This window comes from Neocloeon triangulifer, unplaced genomic scaffold (genome assembly GCF_031216515.1).
Source record: "Neocloeon triangulifer isolate White Clay Creek 2 clone unplaced genomic scaffold, ASM3121651v1 ptg000014l, whole genome shotgun sequence".
NCBI classification, from domain to species: Eukaryota; Metazoa; Arthropoda; class Insecta; order Ephemeroptera; family Baetidae; genus Neocloeon; species Neocloeon triangulifer.
In genome coordinates, this window is record NW_026775556.1 from 4,256,088 (window position 1) to 4,272,454 (window position 16,367).

Below are 16,367 nucleotides of genomic sequence, written 5' to 3' on the forward strand. Positions count from 1 at the left end.
ATCAATAGAGCAATAACTTTTTGTTCAAACATCCTATAGTCCAGACTTTATAAATGCTAGTAAGGGATGAAGGTATTGTCTATTGATAATCAGTTTTTGTTTTTAAGATTATATAAATTATATTTTAATTATTCACAACTTCATTTGGTGACAGATTTCTCTGTAATGTTTATTTTGTAAGAGATTTCCAAATTTGTTATTTATAAACTCTAAAACCATTTCATCATTGAAAAATGGAGATTGAGTGAATTTTCTTAAGAAATTTTCATATGATCCTCCAGAATGCATGTAAAATAAAAATAAAGCAGCGTATATTCCGCATAAGTTTGAATAATTAGATTGTATTTTAACATTGTTTTTGGTTAGCCTCGTACTATTATGCTGCATAAATTTATAATGATTTTGTACAATAGGCAAGGATAAGGAATCAAAATAATAACAATGTTTATTTTTTGAAATGAATATTGAAATCCAATGTAAGCCACTCTGGGTGTGATCTTGAGTATTCGAAATTACATAGCATGGGAGTTTATCGCATTTTATTTTATCACTCGGAAATACTTGTCCGCCTATGCAAGAAATTAATTCCGAAAGTTCAATAGAATTCATCGCACTTAAATTGAAATTACAATCAAGACAACTTAGTTAGTATTAGTTATTATTAATATAATATAAACGAGACTCTCAAATATCTTTATAAAATCCATAAGCAATGTTGACTGTTCAAAGACAAATTGAGGACTGGTGGTGGTGTCTTTTATACCTTTAAGTTTCTAGAAAAACTTCACCCGAATGGGTAATATTAACTGTTTGAGGTGTTTCTCCTATTATAATAACTGAAAGAGCATTAGCTAGTGCAGTTTTGAATTTAAAATCTAATGTTAATGTTCCTGTGTTGACTTGCTCAATATTAGTTCCGTTATTATCACCTCCAAATATTTCTGAGAGTATGAAAAATCCGTTATTGAATTTATCAACAGACCAGCCATTAGTTTTACTATCAACCAAACCACAGTTTGCCAATACGTATCTGTACAGTTCATTTGTTTCTTTGCTTGCAAAGTCAAAATTTAATTTTTGTGAAGGATAACTTAAGCCGTTCACAGATATGTTATAGTCAATTAAGGAATGGTGTTTAAATGTATGAGGAGAGGTTGCGAAAGATCCATTTAAACTTGCTTGCTCTATAAAACAAATATAAAGCCTCGTTGGAAGGTGGTTTAAAAATACATTAGGAATACTGATTTGCATTGATTGAGCAGGAATAATTTGTTGTTTAATGGTGGTTTTTACTATGGGAAGTTTATAATTTTTGGTTTTTAAAATTTCCAAGTGTGACAAAATAATTTCACTATCAATTTTTAAATGCTTTACAATTAATGATGCATCTAGGATTTCAAGTTTTACACCGGCAACTTTCGACATTAAAACAAAATCACTTGAGCTGGGAATCAGCTTCAAGGCAAGCGAGCAACCCACGGGAAGAGGTTTATTTTGTTGAAAAAGCTCACTATGGATTTTACCCACAAATGTATGCTCCTTCGACAATGCAATCCAATTATCTCTTAAAAGAAGAGCTGCTCCAATAAAATCATCATGATCTCCAGCATTATCCTCTATATACCCTTCAGTAATTAATGAACTATCTTTCAAATCGAAATCGTAATTTAAAAAATTACTAATGTAGGCTTTAGTGGGATATAGCCCGGCATACTGTGATATCTGTGTATTATTTATAGAAACCAAACAATCGGAAAATAAACTGGAAAGTACATTGTTTACAGGCGAAACCATATTTGAGCTATCAGCGAGAAAGGCTGCCAGTTTTGTGCCATCACTATTTGTGACTTTCACTTTAACCGACAGGTAGCTATCTTTTAAACTGATGTAATTATCGGTTTGGGCGTTAATATAAAAATCAAGTGGACCTGAAAAAGTGGCAGGAGCTAAACTCTTGTACCGAACATAATATCCCTGCTCCAAGGTGTTATTGACAGGCCGATCGTCAAACAAATTAAGATAATCGGGAATTGCGACACGTCTCATTTTGAATTGAAAATATCAAACTTAGTTCTGCGCTCAGGACGAATTTTACCAACTCTTCCCTCTTTAGACTGCTTACGAACTCTAGTCCCAAAATCTCTTGCGCGCATATTTATACTTTCATGCATTGGCTCTCGCTCATACATTGATTCTCGCTCATAGTCCATTTCTTCCATTGGATTTCTTTCGCGCATGTTTTGCATATAGCTAAAGTCGTTTGTCATTTCCCTTTTAAGCATTTTGACACTCGGCGCAAATAGCGGAGTGATCGGGAACAATACCGTCGGAACGTTCGACATAAGACCGTTATTTGTCGCTGGTCCAGCATAATAGTTAGTAAAACCAGCACCTTGCTGAAAGTATCTAACGTAATACTCATTTTTATACATTTTTCTTTAGATGCAAACAAATTACAGTCTCAGAATCGCCTTTAAATTTAATTAATTCCCCAGTATGTGATTTAATACTTATTTTTATTCTACTCAGATAAAAGTTGTTCAATGGTAAATAAATCGGTTGCTCAATACTTTCACTTGTGGAATTAGTTTTGTTCAACTGAGCGGTAACAAGTAGCAACTGTGACTCAAGGTTTGAAACTATTGAATGCGCGATGATATCGCAATATATATAGGCAACTGAAGACGTTTCCTTTTCATCAATGGGTGGTAAAATAACGGAAACTGCTGCAACAGTGTAATTACTTGACAGATCCAAACTTCTTGCTAGGCACGCTGTGAAATCGTTTGCCTTGTTACCGGGAAAAATTTCTTTGCACGTGTTACTTATCAAATAGACGTATTGTGACATTTTTTAATCTTCAAGGACTAAAACCATTTCATTGGGGTACATCAATCCTTCAATTACCACTCCTTTAGAGTCTTTGACTTCATACATGGGAATGTATCGTTTATATACAATTTTATCAACTTGGAAAATCTCATCACTGAAATTACGAGTGTATCCTTTTTCAAATGTCTGTTTAATAATTGAAAGTCTTACGAAATCACCAATTTTAAATTTAGGGGCTTTTCTTTTCATTTCTAACTTGTTTTTATAGAGGTTGATAAAAACCTGCTTTTGATCTGCCTTTGATTTGATTTTAATTGGTGCAAATTTGGTTGCCTTTTGCTCTGTATTATTGTATGCATTAACAATGGAATCAAGCATATCAATATAAGTTTTAGTATCCGCGTGAGCCATGTAACGATAGATTCGTTTTTTCAAATGCAAAATGAAATTTTCCGCCAAAAAACTTTTTTTCTCGCTCCTAGCAAATATTAATTTTACGCCATTTTCTTTCATAAATTTCTGGTAAATCTTTGCAGTAAACTCGCCTCCAGCATCTGTGTACCAATACAATCCGGGTGATTTTGCTCTTTTAAACACTAACTTGGTTGCCCTTATAACTTCCTCTGGTTTTTTCGATTTAATCGGGACAACATATCCCATCCTTGTAAATCCATCAATCACACAAAGTAAAAACTTTGTACCCTGGTTAAACCTAGATATTTTACTCATGTCTGCCAAATCCGCAAAAAGCCAGTAATTCTTTTGAGGAACAAACATGTAATTGGTTTTAAATTTTTTATTTCTCGGATAAAACATTGTGTACGATTTTTGCTTGTGGAGCCATTTTTTAATATCCTCCGGTTTGTAATGATCTTTAAACTTTTTAATCAGTTGGTTTGCTGAGGTAAAAGACGTAGAACTGTGAGGATCAAAATAAGCTCTGGTTAAATCCCTATTCATTTTTAATAGCGATAATTAATCCAGTTATAATCGTTTATGCTTGAGTAATGCGGTTCAAATTCAAAAGTACGTGTAAGTTCTTCTCCGTAACCTTCTTGATCACTGAATGTAGATTGACTCGAATTGTAATGTTCTTTATTGGTTTCTTTTTCCATGGCCTGCTCAAAATTTTTAAAACCAGGCAAGTTCTTGATAGATTTTTTGCTAACATACTCTTTTAAGAATTCAGCAATACTACTTTCCCCTATTTGTCTCCCATTTATGTATACATAATTATCATCATACTTAATTTCATTCGATTGAGCAATCACATCATTAAACAAATTAATTGCTTTATTCCTATAAGACTGAGGAACAATTTCAAAAATATTAGTTCTTGTATCATCCATTGAAATTTGTTGGCTTTCATTAGAATGAGTACTTTGAAAGTCATCATCAGACATATCATCATTATTAGCTTCTCTAGGTTTTTCAACATTGCTAAATTTTGTAATAATTAATGGTCTTCTTCTTCTTTCACTTTCCTCCAAATGGCGTTGGTAAACATTATTGTAATTCTGAAATTTTTCTCTTTTTGACATTGATTTACTTTTTGCAATTTTACCCAATTGAGTTTTGATTTTTTTATCGTCTGACGGTAGAAGTGATTGGAGTTGTTCCCGACTAATCAAATACATGTCTTTACTTTGGTTCATATTTGGCTTTTTAAAACTTCAACAATCAAACGTGTAACAATAGGAAGAAGAAAATGAGTTAAAAATCCAGAACCGTATTTAATTATTGTTTTTTTCTTCCTCTCCCAACAACCTTTAGATGCTAGATCTCTTATTAAGCTTTGGTATTTCCTCAAACACTCCTTTTCACCTGAATCAATTTCAAAGGTTCCTGCTAATAAATTAACAGCAACTTCACAGACGGCGTCGATTTCGCTACGAGAAGCAAGTTCGAAAAATCTAACTTTATCTTTAATATTATCAGAATTCAATAATTCAATGAGGTGCTCAATGCGCGAAGTGCTCATTGTAAGTGTCAAGTGATATCATGTCCCCTGTATTTATATTCTCTTCAACAAAAACACGTGGGTAATCTTCAAAAATATTAGAAACAAGGCGGCATAAAGGATGTGTTTTTTGATGATAATCAATTAATATGAACCCATAAGGACAGCTCATTGCTCGGTTACAGGCACTCATAAAGAATTTGTATTTATCAGGCATCATTTGCAGCCCCAGGGTACGGATTTGTTGCCTGTCACGCACATTGTTCGTTAGAATCATATAGGTTGAATTTAAACTTGTAGTTCTAATATTGCTTCCATTTGCAAAAAGATTTTGCGAAATAAATATTACACTCATATTGTGATGATGGATATACTTGGTAAACAAAAGTGATACAATTTCATTTTTCTGTGCAAAATCAAGCATATCATCAATTATGATAAGTCTTTTACAATTTGGGCTTTCCTCTAAATTATCAATAATTCCTTTGTGAAATTTTATTTTTTTAACTTTTTTAAATTCGTCAAATGCTTTTTGATAAATCGAATAGCAATAAACAACTTCGTCAATTTTTTTATCTGTCATTTCATTTAAATTGCGTAAGATATTCAAAACAATCTGCGATTTTCCCGATTGGGAGGGGCCGCAGATCATTAATCCAAAAGGAACTCTGAATTTAAAAGGCATTGCTATCTGTGAACTGACTCCAAACGGGTTTAAAACAATCCTTTTATACCTTAAATCAACCAAGACCTTATGATCGAAAGAGCTGACGCTCTTTCGCTCTCGCTCGGGCGGCGGCGGCGGCGGGCCACGTGTGCTGCTGACCGTTCTCTCTTTCACTGCGCACGAGCTAATTCAATTTTTATTATAGGACGGTTTGGCTCCATCTCTCACGGAGAAAATTGATGAGCACATTTCGAAAGTAGGTCAGGAAGGAGTCGACTCTGTCGCCGAAGGGAAAGTTACGTCACGATGTGACGTCACTGGTGACTGCATGATATGGGTTAATTTCAATTGTGCAATGCCACTGAAGTGGCGGGGGTAATTAGTTATTGCGAAACTAAAATTTGATGATCATCTTTCGAAATTAGGTCAGCATTTGACTCTCTCAAAGGGAAAGTTACGTCACGACACTGGTGATTGCATGAAATGGGTTAATTTCAATTTTGCAATGCCAGTAAAGTGGCGGGGGTAATTAGTTATTGCGAAATAATAAATTTGATGCGTGAATCATTATGCAATCAAGGTCAATTATCAAGGTCAGGGCATGGTAGGTCAAGATCATAGTGGGGTAGGTCAGGGTCAGGGTGGGGTAGGTCAGGGTGGGGTAGGTCAGGGTGGTCAAGGTCAAGCTGGGGTCAAAGGTCAAAGCAATTAAAAAGGGGACTCAAGCCTTCACATACCACTACTGCCATTTTGATTGTCAGTGTTTATTTATATTGCGTTTGATCCGCGGCAGCAGTTGGGCAATTTCATAGTGTTGCGTTTTAATTGTAAACAGAAGCACAGCATGTGGGTCCAGCTGTCCATTATGCCCTTGGGACTGCGGATTTCTAACATCTCTATGAATGCATTTTCTATCTAGTTGCACGTTTGATATTTGCACAGATTCAAATTGTATTTCGGATTTTTTCAATCGTACTTTTTTCGTAAAAAATGGAATGATTAAAAAAGCGACAAAAATACTTTTGGGTGTGATTTACGAGGGACGCGTCATAAATTTGAGGCCGCAAACAAGAGAGACGCTACTTTTATTTTTGGGGTGCTGATGCGCTTTTTATGAAACCACACCCTGCCATCGGGATAGTAAAACTCGCCACAACTGAGTCGCCGCCGCACACTAAAAACGCAAAATTTATCACAAAGAGGATTTAAGTTCCATGACCCAGACGCACTTGATAAGATTTTTTAAACGCAATTTTATTAGGAAAAATTTTCTTTCTGTTATAATTCTTAACACTGGCAAATGATAAATTCCCTAATCACAATCAACAAATTTGATTTTAACATCGGTTTTTATACCACACATTATCAATATATTATCTAATTCATTTTAATTTCAATAAATTTCAATATCTAAAGTATAGTATGCGAATAAAAAAGATGACATGATAATTATTCCTTAACGAAATGTAAGAAAGTAAATTTGCAATTGGTATTTACAAATATAATTAATTTTTGAACACAATTTATATCAATTGATTTATTTCAATATCCAACAAATTCAAATTTTATTATTGCGATTGCCGCAAAATTCAGTATTTTATTTGTTTGCAGAATGCAGAGTCTGACGGGAACAAAGTGCGACTGGTGGACATAGGATTCAACCTGTCCGGCAACTACAGCTGTGAGGTGTCCGCCGACGCGCCCTCCTTCAGCACGGCCTTTGTCTCGCAATACATCACCGTCGTTGGTGAGTAATAATAAATTTTTGAGCATAATTAAACCATATTTTTTCTCGATTCTATGTTTAGAATTGTCTCATCAATATTTACATTAAAATTTGAAGTTCAATTACAGACAATTTTTTCCTGCGCTTTAAAATTTCACAAGTATTAAATTCAACTTTCTCACTCTTCTATAAATTCAATTTTTCTCAGAAGCACTTAGGAATCAATGACTCGCTCTTTTAAAATTAGATCAGTGTGTGGACACATCCCATTTTCCTTCCTTTAAAATTTCCCAATGCTTTAAATTGTTTTCTCTGCTCTGATTGTGAGTGATTATCAAAACTTCCCTCCTTTGATTTTAGCCCTACCGGAGAAAAGACCTTTGCTGACTGCTGAGCGACCTGACTACGAAGTGGGCGACCTTCTCAGGGCCAACTGCAGCTCAGGCCCTTCCAGACCGCCCGCCAATCTCACTTTCTACATCAATGATATGCCTGTGAGTACCAATTTTTTCCTTTCATAAACTAGTAAAATCTGGTTATTTTTTCTTCCAAAAATTTTAAATTTTAGTTTGAATACTATTCAATCATTCTTAAATAAATGAAAAGGTCTGCTTATTTAAAAAAAATAAATGAATGTATCTACCTAACAAAATTTCTCTAAATTTAAGCTAACAACATCTCTTGAAATTTGGAAAAAAATTCATCAGCTTGACATTATTTTATGATAACTGAGATTTGACACATTCAACAACAATGTAAAAAGAAAATTAAATTTAAAAACACAATATTAGGTGTTAACTGTCCGATTAAAAGTTACACTATGTTCAGAAAAAGTCTTTCTGGATCTATTATCCATAATAGTATTATAGAAAGTGTGTCTTTTTTTACTTTGAAGCGTTTTTACGGGTGAAAGAAATCTAATTGAATAATCCGAGCACGGCAGCATGCAATAAAATTCAAATCCACCTTTTCTTGAACAGAATGCAAATCAGAAATAAGTGCATGCAATGCACTGGATAAAGTGAAAAATGTGACTTTTTTGTGCTTCTCTAGAAAATCCAATTTATTTCATCGTCTTATCCCCATTCCAAGGCACGGCAGTAAAAACTGCAAACTTATTGTTAGTGCAGCTTGAAAATTCCACATGCAACAGATTCCGCATTGATTTGTATTTTGGAATTAATTGGTCTTATAATGATGAGCCAACATTTTTGCCTGTGCTGCAGAATAAAAATTCGTGGTGGAATCATAAAATAATGAATTTCCATGCTGATTTGTTTTTAAATTTTATTATTTTAAGGGTCAAATTCCAAAGAAGTTATTAATATTTATGGATGGTTTTTATTTTCTTAAATGATCTGTGCGCGAATTTTGGAAATTTGTGATAAATGCGTTGGTTTTGGTTGAACAAAAAGGTTTCCACGTGGCCAATTCCTCTTGCGTTGAGAGAGGGGCCTTGTGCGTGCCCTGGGATCAAAGACCTTTTCCAGCAATTAACGCCCACTGAGATCAAAGGGAATTCTTCCTGTGAGAAAAAGCGAACATTTCTCTGTAATTCCGATTGCTCTTCTGGCTGAAAACAGCCTCATAAAATGTGCAATCACAAGTCTGCGAATTTTTAACAAGCAGCTTTAATTAAACTGAATTTTTTATCGGACAACAAGTGTGGCCGGATTGGCGACCTGGGAGTCGTGGAAATTCGAAACGACACCATTTCCATTTTTTGCGTGCAGTCGCCAAACCCATCCTCCATTCTCTTAATTTTTGTCGTGTCTCTCCCGCTTTTCCAGCGGAAAAGGAGAACAGCGGAGTTTTGCACAAAAAAGGGTGCAAAAGATTTTATCGCTCGCAACTTTTGAATTGAAGCGGCCAAAGGAATGGAGAGACCTTTAGTTATAAAACGGCTCTCGCTTGAAAATCCTCTCTTGAATTTGTGAAATTCTAAAGCGTTTGAAAGAGAATATTTATCATGGCCTAAAAATATTTGAATCGCTATTTTTGTTACATGCTGATTATATCTACATTTAGAACATCAGGTTAAATTGATTTCATTATAGATTCCCATACCATATACAATAGATTTTGTTAAAATTGCATTTTATTTGTTGGATTATTCAATTCAATTTGTTGGATTATTTAAATTTTTTCTTGTTATATGCTATTAGCAACCTTTTACAGCTAGAAGTTCATTTATCCGCAGAGTAAATAAATTTATGCTGTCTTTGACTCAATTTTATTTCTGCAATAAGAGTGGTCGATTCCTCTGCTGAGAAAGGCGAGCGGGAAGCGGATTCTGTTTTGCCTCGGAATCAGACACGCATTTTTTTTAATGCTGCACCCTATTTCCCTACGCTGACCACCGACCGGACGGACCTTTTGTTAGAGCCTTTAATGGATGCAGAACGAAATGATGTTTGCATATAAATGCGCCTTGCTAGCTGAAAAATGGAACCTTTAGAGGCGAAATTGCGCTCAAGAGCGGAGTAAATTTCAATTTGCAACTCGGAGCAGAGATGAATGAACGAAATGCATCCGAGGAATTGAATGAGTTATTCATTACTCAAAATTTCAAATTTGCAGTAAGGCCTTGTCTTCATAATTTGATTTTGAAACCTCCAGCCCCCCCCCCCCCAAATACTACGAGGCGCATATCCAAAAAAATTGGAAAAGAGTTTTCGGTTTAAAAAAATAAGAAAACCTTAAAAATTACGCTTTCGGAAGGACTTTTCACGAAATTGAACCAAAACCTATCATATGTCTATTTACAACATGTATCAAATCTTGGAGAAAGGGGACGTGAGTTGATGAAAAAGCAAGTTGAGATTTTCCACGGGTGCTTTTTCCTTGGCAGAATCTCAGACTGCCGAGAAAAGCCATTAGCCAGACGAGGCGTGACAAACAATTAATCAAAAAAGAAATGGGTCCAGTCCATTCACCTTGTTGCAGGCGCGAGCAATTGAGCAAGCGACAGAAATTTGTTCCGCAAAAGAAATTTCGAGGTAGCCTAGTTTAATATTATATTTTCGTATTTCTTATTTCGCAATATTTTTTTTAATTATTTTGGATAATTCTCATCAACCAGCACATAGAACTTTTAGATCGATTGACAATTTTGGTCAAAATAAAATGAAAATTTTAGTCTCTGCTCAATATGGAGAGGTTGCAGATGAAGAGTTAGGTCTAGAAATGCATTCACGGTACGTTGAATACCGTGGAGCGTGATGGATACACTTTTTAATTCTTGCGAGTGGTTTTCCGCCCCCGGCATTTGCGTTAATTTGCATTCAGGCGAAACAAAAGTGAGGTCTGCCGGCCATGCGTCCAACCAGCCAGTTTTGAATTATGAACCGGGCGCTCCAACGCTCCAAAGCCTCTTTAATGTACTTCCACATCAACCACCAAAGTTTTCCTTTCCGTTTACTTTTGCTTTCGTAAATACTTAAATCATCTATCATCTCTGGTTGTTTGCACCGTGTTATTTCTAAATTTTAAATGGCAAATTCTAGAAGATATTTTCTATTATCAAATTTCATTTATTATATTTTTTTTTTATTTTATAAAAGAATATTTAATGTAAATAATTTTTTTCAATTTTTTTCAAAGAGAAATATATATTTGCGCCCTGAAAATTATAATGTTGTGCAGCCAAAGTGAGTGAAGTGAGACTGGCATTAGCTGTTGGCCACCCTTCATGCCACTCGCAAATTTAATCCCAGTGCGTCTCCAAAGCGTTGGCATGTTATGCACAACAGACTGAATAATTTTCACGCTTCAAAACCACTCTACACAAAATTATCATTTCCCTTCTGTTTACACGAATAATAGTAAGCTTGATTTTATTCAAAATTTCCTAAAAGTAAAAGTTCAGAGTGCGAGGTTCAAAATTGCGTTTCAAAATAGCTAACAAAGCAAGTGCAAATGAATAATTCAGAAAGTACTATAGCAGGCGACAATTAAAATAATATGCTGCAAATTGCAAGGAAGTTGGGAAACTCGTTTTTCGTCTCTTCTCCTGAGGTGAGAGTGATTTATTCTCAAGTGGCCAGGGTCAAAGCATACAATCGCTTAAAGCTTGTCAACCGTCGCCAGCCTTTTTTCTTTGTGTGTTAATGTCAACATGCTTCATCATCTCGCGCCTTGGAAATATGACCAAGATAATATATTATCTTTTCCTGGCTAATGGAGCGAAATGAAATGGGGTACCTTTGAGACAGTCCCAAAACTTAAATGATGTTTGAAGGGTGATTATTCTAAGTAAAATACCAAAATTGTGTAATGGAAAAAAATATAATTATGCAAGTCTCACTATCAATAAAAATTATTTGAATGCAAGCTTTGGTATATTCAAAGCTTTTAAAATTATGTAAAAATTAGTTAAAAAAGAAAGAATTATATAATAATTAAAAACAAATAGGGGAGTGGATTTTTGTTGAATATGATTATGATTATGTACTACCTTTTGGTGATGCATATTTAAACCCATTTAAATTTTTTTCACACCCCAGCTCGCGGGCAGCTGGCTTTTTTGGCTCCTCAAATCCTCAATCTCTCGGCTGAGATGGTTTTAGGTATGAATTAAAACCGTAGGATTTGCAAGGGCTATGAGAGCAATAATTCAGCAAGCGAGTCTAAATTAAACCGGGTGGAAAAGCGACACTTTCTCATATCGCGCGCGGCTGACAGGTAAATCACCCTTGAAAGTTTGAATCTGTGCACTGCAAGAAAAATGGTCGCGACTTTTGGGTCTGATCCTTTGCTAAAAGAAAGTGAAGAGGAGTCGTTTCGCACACACGTCGAGACCCCGTTTCTCTGCCGCTGATCTCTAAAATGTGGGCATGGAAGCAAAATGAAGAGCCGCAAACAGGACTACTGGGCAAAAACACAAAAATCGTAAAATCGCATAAATATTTTAACTCATTTAGCGGATTGTCAATCTGCGACAACCTTTAGGGTCCAGCCTAGGGAACTGGACCAGGGTGCGAATTGCACAGCTTATTACCCAGCTATTAACTACTTAATAGCTGGTGCCGGGTCAAGGAACCAACCTCCGTGGTTCGGCACGTTGAGTGCACGGTGACTAAAGCTTATTCGATTATCGCCTTGAATAATTCTATGAATGCATTACTTATTAAATTAGTTTACACTTTATTCTTTATTCTCAATTGACTGACCCTCACCCTCTATGCCTTCGGCTCACCCTGAAGACCTCCTGTCCAAGGACACAGCCCGCCGGGAGTGTTGTGGTTCCCAAAGACTTCTTTAAAATCACTATATTTCTATTCTAGGAATTAACAAATAAAAACCAGACTTTATGCTCTGCGAGCCAAGCAAACACTATTCTTTTTATTGTGCGGCACCGAGGTGTCGCCTGCTCTGATTTGAGGGGAAATACAGGAGGAGTGGGATAACATATATTACATGAATACAAAATAATATTATTCTTTATTTACAGTAATAATATGGTCGTCACAAATCAAAATAAATATTTGCGCACATACATTTTTACCTTTAATATTAAAAAAAAGATATTTATAAACTTTTTTGTAAAAATTATATTAATTTCATATTTTTTATTTAAAATTATAATTTTTATTATTTTCGTTGTTGTTGTTTATTCGCCCATACTGTCGCAAATACACTTTTTATAATTCAATTTTTGAAATCAATAAATTAATTAATATAATATAAAGTTATTTGATTAAATTGAATTTGAGAGAAATTTTCATAGCTCTACGCCCTAATTATATTTCAATCACAATTGGAATTCACAGCTCACATAACGTTTTGTGTTTTATTGATTTCCTTTTTCTTCCCGCGGAGCCAAGTTTCAAATATCCACGACATCAAAAGCTTCTCAATTGAATTTCAAATTGAATTCCGTACGACACGCGGCGGCTCATTTGCAAAGTTTTGCGCCCAAACGCGAGAGTTGAGCAGCGGTACAGGAAACTTATTTTCCAGCAGAAGACAAACCAACAGAGCAGATGGAGCAGTAAAGCCAATGTTTCCTTTTCTGCCGATTTGATAGCGGCGAGGCCAATTTACTTTCACCAAATTGAATAAAAATGCAAATAAGAGCGGAGGCTGTTGCGGGTGATTAGTCGGCGCCGTTTAATTGATTGCGGCCGAATGGGAATTGAATTGCGCGGCCAACCAACCAGAGAGAAAAGCGTGTCGTGCTAACAAGAAATAAAGGTCGGCGGAAAAATGGAATTATTTTGTTCCTCTCCGTTTTGCTGAACGCGCGCTTCTCTAGTTAATCTAATTACGAGAGACCAAATTTACTGCGGCGTCTGCGACGAATCAAACTGCTTTTTGTCATCATCTGTCCTTTTACTTCCTTCTTTGGTCTTCGCTCGTCCGAGATGATTAGCAAAAAGCTTCTTTGAAGAAAAAGGAATGAAAAGATTGTAAGATTTTGCTTTGCAACATTATTTCTGATTGTCATTATAAAAGGACATGAAAATCCACTTGAAGTCAAGGTACAGGCAACATGAAAAATTTCTCTGTACCAAATCTCCAATGTTGTCAAAAGTTGTAAATAGAGGAACAGAAATTTTTTCCTCGTCATGGAAGATTTTCCGCTAAAGTGAGGCTCCTTTTCCAACCTGCTTTATTTTTCAAATTCAATTTGCATTTGGGAGTGTCTTTTAATTATTCACGCTGGAATTTCAAATCCAGAGCAGACAAGAGAGACGTGCTTGGATTTTAATTATTTAACAAGCACAACACAATGATAATAATTCCTCTCGAGGGAGCGAGAGCCGATTTCGATGACGTCACACCAGGCCAAAAATGAGGAACTTTTAATTAATTGGCCGTGTTGAAGCTAACTGGCTTTTGCTCATAACATAAAACTAATCCTTTGAGGAGCACTTTGTGTTGGTTGGCCAAAGAGGATTTAATTAAGCTATAATTTGACTCACTTTGGCGCTCCTCTCTTTTAAATTTATTAATATAATAATATATATATTTTTGCATATTAAATTTCCAAAATTTTATCTCTAATTAGGACCAAACTGTAATTAAATTTATATCTCACACTTTCTTACTTTTCATTATAATTCTCAATTTCTTCCTTGATTCTGTATTAAATGATTTAGGAAAAACAAAAAAATATTAAAATAATTATTTTAAATTCAGTGTATTTATTTTGTGTGCATGTCCTTGATTGCAGGTGGGTGAAGATGGTGTGCGTCGATGGGGGTCGCAGGTGTCACCGGACGGGACGGAGGCGTCGCAGGCGAGCCTCGAGCTCAAGCTGCGGCCGTTCCACTTCACCGCGCTCAGCCGCGTCATCGTCCGCTGCGACGCCACCGTCCTCGGCGTTTACGTGGACACGGCCAAGGTCGTCGTCAGGTCGCGCATCGACGTGCCGCCCTTCGCCAGGGACACGCCGGTCAGCAGCGCCGCCGGCATCGAACCAAAACCTGAAAGAGGTAACAGTAACATTTAATAGAAATGATAAATTAACATTTTTTTTTTTTTTGTTAAGTTTGATTACTGTAGTAATTAATTTTTTTTTTTGACGAAAAAGTTCTTTAAATAATCATTACTTATTTTATCTTTGAAATAATCTTAATTATTATTATTTTTTATGTGTGCAACCATAATTATATAAAATTAAAATTTACATGAAAAACTAGCTGAAAAACCGTCCAGCTATTATAACAAAATACACTACTAGCTTCTCATTAATTAAACATGAGATGCTTTTGCATTATTTTTATCTGTAATTTTGGGGTTAAGATTAATTTTTATTAGTTTTTGTAATTTAGCCTGTGATTTCCATTATTTGTGTTGCAGTAACTTCGCCAAACCGGACAGGGTCTGCTTTGCTGGCGAGCCGGTCTTTGTTGTTGTCAAGTTTGGTGCTGTTAGTGGCATCCCTTCTGGCCGCGTGCAGGTAGTCTGCCCTCTTAAATCACTTAATTAGGTCCTATCACCACATCCGCCAAGTGCATAATGGAAAAGCATGTGCGGAATAATATTGACTCTTTCGCGAGAGTGACTGTTTAAAAGAAATCTCTCAACACTAAACCATTTCAGAAATCCCCCTTCAACTGGAAAAAAATCAACAGAATACTTTTTATCTCAGGCTCAATATTTTCCTCGCATGAAAGCAATTTTAATTAAAAAAGTTTGATGATTATTAAATTATTATTAATTTGGTGACGCTATGTATGTTAATGCAATCTAGTCCTTTTAAATGTTGAGAAAATTTACTTACTAGACAATTTTGAGAATAACAAATGTATTGGAGGCCGTAACAAAAAAATAATTTCTCGGCGTGTTTTTAAACATTGTTTTGACAGAAAAAATATTAAATTAAAATTATATTAGAAAGAAGGAAGTTGTGATCAATGGAATATTGAATATTATGATAAAATGTTTGTCATGTAAAGTATTAGGCGAGCAATGATTGTATTGTTCATTTTCTTTTCTTATTGATATATGCAACTTAATGCAGAGGAATGAAAATGTGATGTGAGGAGTATTTAAAATCAATTTTTCTTTCTTAAGAATATCTTCTTTAGTGTTGTTAATGTCGTCTCAAGTTGTAAAGTATAAGCTTGACCGAAATTATGTTTTAAATGTAAGAAAAAAAAAGTAGGAAAGTGGAAGTAAACTTTTTGTTTGTAAAGAGAAATGTATGAAAGTGACCTCAGGAACATCAGCAAAAAAAATCTAATACAAAAAGAGTGCGAAAGTACTTAAACTTAATTGTGCTTTGTAACCGAAATAAAATACAATACAAATCGACCTGTCATGTCATTGGCAATAAACTGTGTTATGAAATTATAATGAATAGAGTTAATTTTTCTCATTTTCCCTTAAAACAAATGCATACTCAAGTTCTAGCAGTAATTAGTTTATTTGTAAATTAAAGTGAATTATATAAATGCTTGCCCTGTGAATTTAAAACTAAACTATAATAAATACATTTCTATAACTAAGATTTTTAAAGCATCAAATGGTTTAAAATTATTCTTTAATTAATTCAAAGATAGAATTATGTTGCATTAGCATTTCAATAATTTTTTTGAAATGTTTCAGTTTGTATATTTTTTGTTGGTATTAGTAATTTCTCTTGTTAAAATAATTGAAATATATAATTTTTGTTTTAAAAATCTACTTTTAACGATTAACCATTTTCAATAAAGAAGCAGAATAAAAAAATT

General features: G+C 34.8%; 1 protein-coding gene across 1 annotated transcript in view; it reads left to right on the top strand.

Annotated features, from left to right (window-relative positions):
- LOC132201206 (uncharacterized) overlaps positions 1-15,976 on the top strand; it is a 32,754-nt gene extending 16,778 nt beyond the window's left edge. Inside the window, exons 3-6 of the mRNA XM_059627189.1 lie at positions 7,071-7,206; positions 7,546-7,679; positions 14,363-14,624; positions 14,992-15,976. Coding sequence (XP_059483172.1) covers positions 7,071-7,206; positions 7,546-7,679; positions 14,363-14,624; positions 14,992-15,095 — 636 coding nt within the window. The 3' untranslated portion in view covers positions 15,096-15,976. The remainder of the gene's footprint in view (positions 1-7,070; positions 7,207-7,545; positions 7,680-14,362; positions 14,625-14,991) is intronic.
- The last annotated feature ends 391 nt before the right edge of the window (positions 15,977-16,367 follow it).